The sequence below is a fragment of the Sinohyriopsis cumingii genome, chromosome 5 (assembly GCF_028554795.1).
Source record: "Sinohyriopsis cumingii isolate HCF-2022 chromosome 5, ASM2855479v2, whole genome shotgun sequence".
In the NCBI taxonomy this organism is placed as follows: Eukaryota; Metazoa; Mollusca; class Bivalvia; order Unionida; family Unionidae; genus Sinohyriopsis; species Sinohyriopsis cumingii.
Window position 1 is genome coordinate 95,991,957 of NC_142965.1, and position 14,620 is coordinate 96,006,576.

At 41.9% G+C, this 14,620-nt stretch overlaps 1 protein-coding gene across 1 annotated transcript in view; it reads left to right on the top strand.

Annotated features, from left to right (window-relative positions):
• Nucleotides 1–805: 805 nt before the first annotated feature.
• Nucleotides 806–14,620, top strand: part of LOC149799814 (uncharacterized) — a 35,088-nt gene continuing 21,273 nt past the window's right edge. The window contains exons 1-4 of the mRNA XM_089958286.1: nt 806–871; nt 1,556–1,650; nt 2,742–2,804; nt 3,570–3,629. Of these exons, the coding sequence (XP_089814412.1) occupies nt 1,636–1,650; nt 2,742–2,804; nt 3,570–3,629 (138 nt within the window). The 5' untranslated portion in view covers nt 806–871; nt 1,556–1,635. The remainder of the gene's footprint in view (nt 872–1,555; nt 1,651–2,741; nt 2,805–3,569; nt 3,630–14,620) is intronic.

A 14,620-nucleotide genomic window follows, 5' to 3' on the forward strand; every position in this document is an offset into this window, starting at 1 on the left:
AAATCAGATGGCAATCGGTTATGTGTCATGCCAGTGATGAAAAGAAACTCAAAACAGGTTATTGTTGTGACCAAGAACCAAAGCGTCACCTACCGCTCCGGTGGCCTAGTGGTTAGAGCGTCCGCCTCGGATGCGGGAGGTAGTGGGTTCTATCCCCGGCCGAGTCATACCAAAGACTTACAAAAATGGCACTAACAGCTGCCTCGCTTGGCGCTCAGCATTAAGAGGTTAGTGTTAGGACTGGTCGGCCTGGTGTCAGAATAATGTGACTGGGTGGGACATCATGCTACATGTCTGCGGCATGATGGCCCAGTGCTAGACATCACTATAAACTGCCACATTGCAGACATCGTAGCGATATGACTGAAAAATTGTTAAAGCTACGTTTAAAATCCAAATCACACACACACACAAAGCGTCACCTGCCATTAGATACAGTTTTGAATAGTGAATGACCCCTGACCCTAATAAAAAGGGATGAGACTCGTGTCGCTTCTCAAAGACACGCGCTTTTCTTCAAGGATAGCTTTAATTCACAAGGTAATAGCCGATAACAGTCACACTGGCGCAAAAGGCGACTTCAGTTTTTATGCTGCGGTAACAGAAATACTTTTCCCACCATCCAGCCAACTATTTGCTGCGACCCTCGCATAACGATAAAAACTGCATCGCTTTCGAAATTGATACATTCATACCTCCAAGTTATAATGTCATTTTACTGGAGTTACAAGTACAAGTGAGATAAGAAATATTTGCACAATGATTCATGTTACATAAAGAAGTGTTTAGCGATCAATGAAGATATACTGTATACTGCTGAAGGCAGGTGACCGTTACATGCAGGGAAATGGATTAGCAATAGTGACACAAGGTGACTTTTAACGAAATTTTATAACTCGTGAAATCTCTTTTTTTGGAATTTAAGTAAATTAGTATGTTTTGAAGTAAAGAGACTAAAATGGCAGTTACAGAATTAGCAGGAGTGGACTGTGGTTGAAAAAAAGTAGAATCACTGATATTATGAATAAATGATACGGTATTTAAAGTAACTGGTCATTAAATTAGTGTAATTCTTCTGTGATTGTGGCAGACTTGCTGTTGATTTGTGATAATGGAGATGATTTTTGGGCATTACACTCAGAAGACATATCAGCTCTAGTAATAGTAGTTGTAGTAGCAGAAACAGTAATAATGATGCAAGGTATATATATTTGTATTTTCGCACGTGATAAATTGATACCTGCCAACTTAATTAATAGCTCTCTGTGGTATAGTCCATCCCATATGAAAGATTGATTATCACTATACAACTATACAGGAGTTCAATGTACGTAGTAAAGAGTAAAGAAAAGGTACCATTCTGATATAAATATGCATACAACTTGATACGGTTATTCATTATTTTCAGGTGTAATAGACAATTATAAATATTTATTTGAATGTTTACACCACCTGGTAATTTGGTGTATCTATACACTGAATAAAATGTTTAACATTTTTGTATATGTACAGTTTCAAAACCGATAAAGATTAATAAACGTTCCTGCAATTTCAGATTACGTGAATTGGTTGACGATATTGGAAAACCATGGATATTTAAATAGGACGAACACAAACGCTGTGCAGTAACTAGCGATGGATTCCAAAGTGGTACGTTGACAACGTTGTATATAAGTATTGCACAAATATTGGGGTTTCTTTTAAAGTTGTTCTATCGACGTATATAGAGGTCGTTACAGGAGCCTTGTTCTATGTGTATGCAATATTTGCATTGACGAAGAAAAATATTTACAAATGAAACACTAAATATGAATAAAAACTTTAAAAATATTTTCTTCGTGCACTTCTAATGAGACGAAATGCTCATATAAAATAGAAAGAATTTTATTCTTTTAAGAACACGTCTTTCTTCGTATGCATGCACGCACGTGACGTTCATGGAAACAAAGATTATCATTCAGCTGCTTTGCCACAATAAGTTATGGCACAAGATGATATCTATTGATACTTAAAACTTTTATACATATTGGCGTTTCGTTGGATTTAGAGCAAAAATGATTAACGTACAATAACCTGGAATAACACTGCTTCATAAATTACTTCCTTAAATATATATTTATGCAAAGATATTTTTCAATATTCAAATCCGCAGATTTGACTTTAACCATTCATTTTACTTATCACTTTTGGAGAATACTTTTTCGATTATAATGCTAATATTTGCTTTATGATACTTCCTTGAAAGAGTGTGTGGCATTAGCATTGTTAGAATGTAAAACATAATATTATAAAATAAGAACTATTTGCTTCAATATTATATTATGTAACATTAATTCCTTTTTCTATACACATTGTTATTATTTCATGTAACGAGGTTAGTTCTTCGAGAATATAATAGCAAAAGGTAAAAGTCGTTTACAGATATCACGGGGTTTTGCAAAGCTCCATGTGATACGAATCAGAATGATTCTCAAAGAAAGAATCTTCTTTCTCTCTATTAATATATATGCATTCTTATATTTATACAACACTTTAAATGTTTATATAAAATTGGTTAATATGGTACTGCCTATCATTACTCTCCCGGCATTAAAGACATTAGTTGTTATTTGACTACTAACTGGCATTAACTTTTACACTTGTACTAACCGTCATTAACAGTTACTGCAGTAAAAAATGACATTAACTGTTTTTGAGGTACAAATGTTTAATATTGCTATTACGATGTTAATTTTATTTAGGCTGCACAAGGTTCATTTGGGGACTCCAATGACGGATCGGCCTATGTAAGCTGTCACAGATGGGTAATTTAATTTTTCATTATTTTTTTAGAATAGTAAGCTGTTGTTGTTGTTGTTGTTGCTGTAGGGTTTAACGCCATTTTTCAGCACACGATAGGCTATACATGGCGGCCAGTATTAATGGTGGAGGAACAACCCGGGAAAACCCGGCAAGAACCACCGACCCACGAGAAGCTACTGGCAAGCTTTCTCACATACCCACATTGGCCGAATCGGAGACTCGAACCCCCTCAGACAAAGGTGAGATGGCAATGATCTGTAACGGAGACCACTCGGCCACTCGGGGCCCCTAGAATAGTAAGCGAAACTGTAATATGATACACAAGTAGGTATAAGCAAATAAGTACATAATTTGCAATAAATGTAACGCACATGAACACTGAAAATAGGGGTGGTAAGATTATCAAGTTTCATCATAAATATTATTTGCATAAAAGCCATAAACTCTGTATTTTGTTATATATCAGTACTTGTATTTTACCAGATAAGTTTCTTTATCAGATATGAATAAAGAACATGCAGTTGATGGATTATGTTTACTAGCCGTTAAACAACGAAGAGAGATAATAACTTACCTCTCTTTCTCTGAAAAGGGGTGATACGTTATGTTAATAGGAAGACACAATAAAGCCAAAAATATATATCCTTAAGACTAGATTATTTTCTGTCGTTAGTTGAAGTCACGTGAGTAAATAAAATAAACTGCACATCAAAAATACGTTCAAACTAGACTTAAATCTTTATATTATTTATTTGGCTTTTTTCCAGAACTTCAAGCGGGAGGAGTCCTTAAATAAAAACTACGCCAGAAACTCATCTTTCGAAAACGTGAGCGATATATAACACTTTCCCTACTACATATTGCGCTAATAATTCACATGTACTACTTAATCGTCTGTTGGTGTGTTATGTATATATGATGCAAGCATATTAGTAGTGAATGGGGCCACCATAGCCTCAATGGGAATTAGCATTAAAAACACCCCCTGGGCCACTATAGCCTCAAGGGAAATTTAACACGGAGAAAAACCCTGGGCCACTATAGCCTCAAGGGGAATTGAACATGGGAAAAAGTCTTGGGCTACTCTAGCCTCAAGGGGAATTGAACATGGGAAAAAGTCTTGGGCCACTATAGCCTCATGGGGAATTGAACATGGGGGAATAAAGTGTGGGTCTATTTAGGGACAAGGGGAATTGAACATGGGATTTTTTTTTTAAGTTTAAAAAAAAAATTTAAATTTAAATTTAAATTTAAATGTAAAAAAGGGGTAGGCAATGGAAAGTCATTCTCTTTTCGAGAAATATGGGTGGCCCTGAAAAGGGCCTATGGGTTTATGTTAATGGATCCATTAACATAAAAGGCATCTGTGGCATCTTCTTGTCCTCAAGCTGCGTGTTACTCGAGGGCCATAAATCAGTGTCCTCTTGAGGCAAACTTGTCTTTCTACGTACACTCTTCGTATCCACAGACTGGTGTCTGACTTGTCGACAACGGTCCACTTGGACCGGACATACATGAGCATGTCCGTCCTAAACATCATGGAAGACACAAGGGTGGATGATTCGACTGTGGTCCACATCTTGAAGCGACGAGAACAGGTGAATCAATGCAGTGAACTGCGCTTATTTATAGGTAGAGGAAGGATTGAAACGGATTGAGTTCATTCACCAATCCGAACACGCGTTACAAAATTCAGTCAGCCCGCATCAATCCGAAGAGAGCAGTCTGTGACGTCACGTGGTCTATATAGATTCGCTAGCGCTTGTGTGCAGTCAATCTATGCGGCAGTGATTCAACATGACGGAAACTCAGAAAACGATCCATTGGGGTGCACCAGCAGGGGAGACTGCCCAAGGGAACCCGGACTTACTTTCAGAAGAGGTGAATTGGGATTTTGTGGATTTTCTTACCTCGCAAGAATTTGTTCCGGAACCTTCGTTACCTTCTTCATTACCGCAAGTGGAGAATTTTAGACAGAGACAGAAAGAAGAATTGGAGAAATTTATACAACGACAAAAGGAAGCGGAACAAGCTTTTCTCCTACAGCAGCAAGAAGAAGAGGTAAGAAAAAAACAACAGCAACAACAGCAAGAAGAAGTAGCAGCAAAGAAACAAGAGGGTAAAAATCAAACAGTCACGGTACTGTTGGACATTTTAGCGGAGTTAAGAAGTCTGAAACAAATGTATCAGACTTCTTTATCACGACCGAAGAGAATACGACCTTCCCGAGCTAAACACGTCAACCCTGTGACTAAGCCTACCGTACCACCCTTAGTGATTTCAACCCAATCATCATCAACATTACACAGTTCAGAAGTAGGCCTTGGCCGTGGCAAAGGCTTAATGCAGTTAAAGTTGATCGCTTGAACTCACCCCTACACCAAAATAAAAAGGCCCTTTTCAGGGCCACCCACATTTCTCGAAAAGAAATACAATTTCAATTTGCCAATAACTCAAAAAAAACAGCCCATTTTACCCCTATAGTACGTGTCTTTATATGAGTGCGTGAGTGTAGCTTCTTATTTTAAAATCAAAACTCAAAGACACTTACCTTATATCATTAATTTATTCTTTTATCCATTGTTACAATCCAATTCACAATTCATAACACAACACTTTAATAAAAAGTTCATTGACTTCTTCTGTTTCCTTGTTTAGTCTCTCTGTTTTTTGAATTTCTTCACCGTCACACTCTTTTCCTCTTCTTCTTCCTCCTCGCTTTCTTCCCTTCTTCATTTCTTCTCCTGTTTCTTTTTCCTCACCTGTCTGCTTTCTTCCTCTGAAGAATCCCTCTCTTCCTCTGAAGAATCCCTCTCTTCTTCTGAAGAATTCCTCTTTTCTTCTGACTCCTCTTGTTTCTTTTCTGGGCAATCTGGAGACCAATGTCCTTTTTCTTGACAATAATAACAGGTATCTTTACTTTTGTCTTTTTTAGTCCCTGTTTTTTTTTTCTTTTTTGACGGTCTGGACACTCTGAAGACCAATGCCCTTTCTTCTGACAGATATAGCAAGTATCTTGACTTTTATCTCGAAAGGATGGAGAGTAGTCCGTGGGCTGGTCTGAAGAGAATTTTCTAATGACCCCTCGCAAAGCTCTGACGAAACGTTCGATTTGGCTAGTCTCTTCCATCGTTGTGCTCGGCTTGAGAGTGAAATGAATAGTGAAAGGACAAGACACACACCCTTATATATACGCTGGTCTGCCATGACTATAAATTAGTCTATGGTGTTTAAACTTGAGTCATTTGACGTTTTGCACTCAAGATGAAACGATCCTATTCATTCGAGAAGAAAGATGAAGAAGAAAGTAAGAGGCAGAAACGTGATCTATCGCCTCGTACCAGGGCTGAAATCTTGGCACAAATTCATGCCAGTGATTTTGAAGAGGACATGAGTGAACCAGAATCCGAACCCTCTAAACCAAGTTCACCATCCTTAGTCAACCCTGAAAAATACTATTCCATTCGAGAGACCGAAAAGCGCTCCTCTAGAAAATTTAGAACCACGGCTTACACCTACACGGTGAAGTTTAAAGATTTCAAGTCCGACGTACCATTGGAGAAAGCAGAAGGGTTTATCACTGGTGTGTGGGATTCTTTGCTCACCGCACTCAAGCGACAATGTCAACCCAAAGAAGACGATCGCTTGACACTATCCATAGATCACGACGGTTTGAAATCCCCTGTTTGGATCGAGTTTAGCAGACCCGCAGAATTGACCGCTTCCAAAGTCATGGACAAGATTCAACACGTACAACAATCTAATGACCAGTTTGACATCACCGATGGTAAAGCCACACTGAAAATGGCCCACGTCTCTCCTCCTCAAGGGACCGGACGCAAAAAGATCTTATTGGTGAACGAGCTTCGCAGCATTAAGCGTAGCCTTGTCCAAATTCACAATCCAGATGTGTTTAGCTCGAGCCATCGTGGTGGGACGAACCTATGCCAACAAGAACGACAAGGCAGAATGGAAAAGAGCCTGGAAAACTATTCGACAATCGGACCGAGCCAAACAACGAAACGAAGCAGAACTCCTGTTGCAACAAGCTGGCCTGTCCAAAGACACACCCTGTGGCATTCCTGAGATGCAAAAATTGCAAGATGCCCTAGCTCCACGCTACACCTTGAAAGTGCACCCTCAAGAAGTGCGCGGACCTCTGTTGTTTCGAGGCCAAGATTTTAAGGACGGAAAATACATTCACCTTTATCATCACGATGACTATTTCGATACCATTACCACTATCACCGGATTCCTGGGATACAGATATTACTGTGAGAAATGTGACCGTGGTTATAATAATCGAGAGCAACACAAACATTGTGGAATGAAATGCCCAGGATGTTTGGCCTCTCCACCCTGTCTGAGCGAAGGACAAGTGCCTTGTTCAACTTGTCTGCGCACGTTTGTCAGCCCTACCTGTTACCAACAACATTTGAAAACACAAGGTTCACAGAAGAAATGTGCTTGTCAACTGCTGAGATTGTGCCCTACATGTGGACAAGGCATACGTACCAATAGTACCAAGGCACACGTATGTTCAGGGAAAAAAAATGTCACATTTGTCATTACATCGTGGACTTGAAACACCAATGCTACGTGCAAAAATACCAACCCCCACCAGAGAAAGAGGATGGTCACAAGAAGAAAAGCAATTTCATCTTTGTTGATTTCGAATGCATGCAAGAGACTGGCATTCACATTCCTAATTTCTGCGTGGCTCATCGAGCGTGCGAGAAGTGCATTCAAGAACCTATCTTCAGTCATTGCCCTCACTGCAGCAAGATTCCTGGAGTACGTGAAAAAATCTTTCGGGGACCGAACACGTTAGCCGATTTTGCACAATGGGTCTTAGACCCCATCGACAAGACGTGGAGCCAAGAGGACATCGAACGTTACGGAGATTGTCATCGTCATGCCACGGTGATGGCTCACAATTTCTCCGGATACGATGGACAGTTTCTTTTGAGATACTATACGGAACAAGGCACCGAGCGTCCTAAAGTGACTTTGAACGGAGCCAAAATCATTTTCATGCAAGTGGGACAAGTACAGTTTAAAGATTCGATGAGCTATTTGGCCATGCCATTGAGTCGAATGCCTAAAACGTTTGGAATGACAGAAATGGCTAAAGGGTACTTTCCACACTTTTTCAATACGGAAGCCAATCAACATGCCGTTCTACCCCATTTACCTGAGGCTCACTATTACGACCCCGACAACATGCGTACCGAACAACGAGAAGCTTTCTACGCTTGGTACCAGGCTCACGCCTCGGACCCTTTCGACTTTCAGGAAGAAATGCTAAAGTATTGTCGTTCCGACGTGGACATTTTACGGCGTTGCTGTGGAAAATTTCGAGAACTGTTCATGGAACACGGAGGGGTCGATCCTTTGAAAGAAGCTTGCACCATTGCCAAAGCGTGTTCCTTAGTGTATCGACAACGATTCATGCCTGAAAACACCGTAGCTGTCATCAGCCCTCAAACGACCAACTATGTCAAACGTCAATACTCGGTCAAAGCCCTACGTTGGTTACATTACTTGTGCGACAAGGAAGACAAATGGATTCAGCATGCCCGCAACGGAGGGGGTGAAAAGACCATCGGAACGTATTCGGTCGATGGCTGGGACTTAGAAAACCCAAAGATCGTGTACGAGTTTAACGGTTGCTTATTTCACGGATGTCCCGTCTGTAACCCTGATCGTAGCACTAAAAATCAGTTTTTACAACGAACCATGGAAGACTTGTACCAGGACACATGTCAGCGGCGCCTAAAGTTGGAACAGGAAGGATACCAAGTGGTGGAAATGTGGGAACACGAGTACGATCACCGTATGAAAACCGATCCCGAGTTTAAACGCCTCGTGGAAAGTTACCAGTTCATGGACCCGCTGAACCCGAGGGATAGTTTGTACGGAGGAAGGACCAATGCCACCTGTTTGCTGTACCAAGCCGACGAAGAGAAAGGAGAAGAAATCAAATACTTGGACGTGTGTTCGCTGTATCCCTACGTGTGCAAATATTGTCGCTTTCCTGTAGGGCACCCGCAATTGTTAACGGAACACATCGACCTGAAAAATATTCGACAATACGAAGGCTTGATCAAGTGTAAAGTTTTGCCTCCCACGAACCTATACCATCCCGTCTTACCTCACCATTGTCAAGGCAAACTGATGTTTCCATTGTGCCGTACTTGTGCCGAAACGTGCAACCAAGACCAACCTTGTCAGCACACCCAGGAAGAACGTGCCTTGAGGGGAACCTGGGTCAGCGTAGAATTGTTCAAAGCTCTGGACATGGGATACCAACTGTTAGAAGTGTACGAAATTTGCCACTTTCCCAAGACACAACAATACCACAAGGGTGACCCCACTCAGAAAGGCATTTTCGCCGACTACGTGGATGCCTTTTTGAAACTGAAACAAGAAGTCAGCGGCTATCCTTCCTGGTGTCACACTCCCGAAGACCAAATACAATTCAAAGAGAAATACTATGAACAAGAAGGCATCTCTTTAGACCACATCGAGAAAAACGAAGGCAGGCGATCGTTTGCCAAAGTGATGTTAAATTGCTTGTGGGGTAAAATGGCACAACGACCGTGTTTACCCAAGACGGAATATTTGACAGAACCTTCCCGCTACTTCCAGATGATTCACGACAAAACCAAATACATGAAACACGTGGACGTCGTTCGCGAGAATTTGATCTTGGTCAATTACGAAGAAGATCTGGACTTTGTACAAGACGACCCTTTTGGAAATGTCATCATTGCGGCTTACGTGACAGCTCATGCTCGCTTAAAATTGTACGAAGCTTTAGAACTGTTAGGAGAACGCGTCCTGTACTTTGACACGGACAGTTGCATTTACATCCATCACCCGAGTCAACAGCACCCTAACATCGAAGGAGACCGTTTAGGAGCCTGGACAGACGAACATCCCGACGACAAGATTCTAAGTTTCGTCAGTTGCGAGCCCAAAAATTACGGCTACGAATACCGTGACAAACAAGGAGAAGTGCACACGACGTGCAAAGTGAAAGGACTGACTCTGAATTATCGTACCAGTCGTGTGGTGAACTTTGGGGTATTGAAAGAAGCCTTGCAATCGGGAGAGGATGAACACTTTAAAGTGACCACCTATCAACCCAACAAGATTGTACGTTTATCCACTCACCACATCGTCAGTCGGCCCTTGGAAAAAGTCTATCAAATCGTGTACCAGAAGCGAGTTCGACTTCCCAATCATTTCACCTTACCGTATGGACACGTCGGTATTGGTCTGTATATAAAAAGGAACCCTAGGCAAGACCGATAGTTCATTGTGACTACCAAGACTAAGCGAACAAAATGAATACTTTCAGAGAAACACAAAACAAGTTGTTTAGAAAGGCACAATTCAAGTGTGAGGCTTCTGAAGTGGAATGCGATTATGAGCCTTGCGATGGGTACGATGCTGTACGTTGTGACCTTAGCGATGCCGTAAAGCATCATGGGAACTTTGTTCTTACGACCCCTATCATGGAAAGTGATGCTGTGCGTGTCAAACCTGAGGGATGCGAAAGTGATGCCGCTCGTCCTCTTGGACATTTTACTGGGTTTCGTTTTAAAGGGGGATGTTCACCTTCACGTCTACCCCCCTACGGATGTTATCCAGCCCTGAGCAAACTCCTGCCCATGTCACTCAACCCTCATCGAAACGAACCTGTGAAAGACGAATATTCGTTTCCTGTGCGTTTGTCGGAATACTGCGACTTTGAAAATCGTCTTCAATCGTTCAAAGGAAAATGGCCTAAGTATCTGGGAGGACCGACCCCCGAAGAATTAGCCAGAGCCGGATTTTTCTACTTGGGCGAAGGAGATAAAGTCAAGTGCTTCAGTTGCGGTGTGTCACTTCACCACTGGGAACCACAAGATTCGGCCTAAGTAGAACATGCTAGATGGTCACCGAATTGTCATTACTTACCCTTAGTGGGACCGAGACATTAAAGTAACTTACCATGTCGTTGACGAAGAAGAAACCAGATTGGCTAGGAGTCAAATGTTGGACATCACCGAGACCAGTATTTAAACTTCATTTCAAAAACGATATTGAATCATTACCTAAAGAACTGCAAGAGAAGATTTACAAGGAAGTTTGGCAGGGACTTGCCAGAGTGAAATCTCAATGGGTCACTGTAGAACTTTTGTGTCGAGAAATTCATAAGAGGAAAGTGAAAAAAGTCAACCAGTGTGTTAGATTTCTTTGGGTCAAGGGTGCATTCATCCTATTATATCGCTTTAGACCGTTAACATCAAAAGAGTTCAGTGACATTCTTGGACGTTACCCTGCATGGCAGTGGTCAGAAATTACTCACTATGTGGATTACTTTTGCTCTAGGAGAAGATTGTGAATTGTACGGACTGACCTATTCATGAATACTTTACAAGAGAACATTCGTGCTTTGCCTGTGGAATTGAGAGAACGCATTTACCGAGAGCTGGTCAAAATACAAGTGAAACGTAAAGAACAGTTGCATCCGTTACGTCACCAGATCTTTAACCACTGGTACCTGAATGGTATAAGAGGACTGATTCGTCAGAAATTTTTTCAGTGGTCAGACCTTGTTGAACACTTTCAGTTTGTGAATGATGATGAACTAGACGTTCGTAATTTTGGATACTTCGAGATTCACTTACTGCAACGTATTGAGGAAGACGAGTTAAAGGATTACCAACATTTGTTACATGGAATCTGCTTAGAGAAAGACGAAACATCTAGACAAACTCTGACGTTTCAGTTACAGTATGTAACATTTAAATTCCCTACTGGAGAACGAACATGTCTAGTTAGAAATTACCTTTATTGCTTCCGAAACAAAGAGACTATAAAATCAAGTTGCCGTGCCACGGATTATGTCACATATTATTGAACAGATTCCGTGGAAGGAACTCATTGACCATATTCAAACCGTGGATCATTACCATCGATTATTACAAGAACTGTATCCATTCAATTTGGGACGACAAGTGGTGTGTGTCTTAGTGACCTGTTTTCTGGGATTTCGTTTACCAGCCGATTCTTTGTGGACTCTTTACGATCAGTACTTACCACCTCAATGGCCTTAAATGGTCACGAAAAACTCCTTTTGCTCAAAGCCTTGCGTTTTCATCTGGATACTTCTCGACCTCAACAGGAAAAAAAGATTCGTCAACTTTTAGCTACCCAAGACGTGTATGACGATGTGTGTGTAGCTTGTGACTTACATCCCCATTGGACAGATGTCCGTGCCTGGAAAGAATGGGGTTTTGAGGCTTGGACCCAAGAAGTGGCCCAGTATGCACGAGAGTTGTTCAAGGAAAAAAGTTACTTTTCAACCCGTGTTAGTGACGGTGCCAGAAGAACCCGTCACCCAGGACAGGACTGTCGTGGACAGGCCTGAAAGACCCTTTCGGGAGGACACTTGTGTGACCTTACCCCCTACTATAGAACTGGTTAGAACATTACCCAAAACATGTTGTTGTACAGACACTTGTGTTTATTCCACGTTAATGGTTATCATGTGCCTTTTATCCTTGTACTTAAGCCTTTGGCTTTTATGTATTTTTGTCTTTCGTATTCATGTTTGAAAAAACATTCAATAAACGTGTTCTGAAAAAAGTATATAAACTCTTGTCTTGTTTGTTTTCGTGTCACAAGTGACATTTCTCACACTATGGCTACCTCTGCTGTCTCTGCTCCCTCTTCCTCTACTGTCAAATTCATCGACGAACACTTAGATCGTGCCTGTCGGGAGGCTTTGTATCTTCGCCATCCTTTTAACATGCTCATTGCTGGACCTAGCGGTTCAGGCAAAACCGAATTCGTCAAACGTTTGATCGAACATAAACATCATTTGATCGATCGGCCACCTCAACGGATCGTGTGGTGTTACAAAGAGTGGCAATCGGCGTACAGCCTCTTGCGAGAAAGTCAAGGCGATTCCATCGTGTTTGTAGAAGGCATTCCTAAAGAAGACGACGGCATTGTCTCTGACTCCCGTCAAACCCATTTGGTCATTTTCGACGACATGTTAGGAGAAGACGAAGAAGAAATTAAACTGTGGTTTACGCGCAAACGGCATCACCGTAATGCCAGTGTCGTTTACATCACCCAAAATTTGTTTCAACAAAGTAAAGCCCATCGTACCATCAGTCTCAATGCGCATTACGTGGTCTTGTTTAAAAGCCCTCGAGATAAATCGTAAGTGCAAGTCTTAGCCAAACAGTTAGGAACGCCTTGGCTGACTCAGGCGTACGACGATGCCACTCAAACGCCACAGCCTATTTACTCGTCGATTTGAAACCTACGACCCCCGAGGATTTGCGATTTCGTACCCACTTGTTTCACCACTGGTGCCAAGACGGAGGGCCTGTCCTGTACACGTCTCCGACCTCGACTTAATTTCACTCCACATAAAAAAAATCTATAAAAACCTCAGACCCTTTTTCGTCTGTCTCACACAACGTCAACATGACGTCCCTTCAGTCGCATCTTCCCGTCAAATTGATTCGTGCCTTGTATGGCATCAGTCGAGAAAAAAATCCACAAATACGAGCTCGTGTCTTAGAAGCTAGTCTTAAAGAAGTCTTACGATGGTTCACGGTGACGGCACGTCAATTACTCCAAGGAATCATTCAGATTCCTCATCAAACCAAACGCTTTTTCGATCGAAACAAAGTCGCTTTGGTACAACTGACCGATCCCCGCATCGATACTCAAACCAAAAAACAAATCATTTTGAAACCTGGAGGGAGCGGTACTCTAGGAGGGGTCATCATTCGCTCTCTCTTAAGATGGGATCCTAATGCCCCCAAACTTCTCCCCAAGAAAAAAGTCCAACGAAGCCCCAAGAAGAAAAAGACCAGGTCCCCAAGAAGAATAACTTCTCCAGTGGCAGGACCCTCCTCTGACCAGACACCACCCCGGAAAAAGAAAAGAAGCCCCCAGAAAAAGAAACAGAGAAAAAGTCCCCAGAAAAAGAAAAGCCCACAGAAGAAAACTAGTCGCAAGAGAGGCACTTCGGCCAGGACGCAACCTTACACTCGCAAACCACGACCAGCCACGGCGGTGACTGCGTCTCCAACATCCTCACGTTCATCCACTTCTCCGTTGATGACACCAAGAACTGAAGAGTACTTGGAGACGTTGATTACACCAAGAACTTCTCCGTTGATGACCCCAAAAAGAACTTCCCCAGTGGCAGGACCCTCCAATTTAGTGGCAGTGGCTGCTGCTCACAAAGTACCTTCTCCCAAAATCAAAGTCCAAGAAAGATCGGGCATGTTACAAAGTTTACTGGATTTGTCCAAGCAAGAACTGGCTCGATTTAGTCCGTTACGTACCCCTGTACGTCGTGTCATGCCTGTCCTCAAACTAATACGACGTAAAGACAATCAGTGGCGATGCGTTCCAGTATAAAAAAGGCCTGTGACCAAGTCGGGGGTATCAGTGTTTTTTTGGTGCTCCTGAAGACTCAAAGATGTCACCCTCCAGAAAACCCCAAGGAAAGAAACGGAAAGGACTACCACCACGTTTAGTCAAACATGGGGACATGTTATCTGTCCTGTCCAAAGCTTATCCACCTCTACGAAAAAAACTCATTCAATCGGCCTCCAAAGAGGTCATCGATACCGTGTGCGAATGTTGTTTGAACGTTTTGAAAGGCACGATCCCTTTGTCCAAACACCAGAAACAATGCTTAAGCAAACATCGTCACGTTCTTTACCAAATGGTTCAAAAGAAAATTCCCATTCGTCAAAAAAAGAAGACGTTGGTCCAACGTGGAGGTATTTTA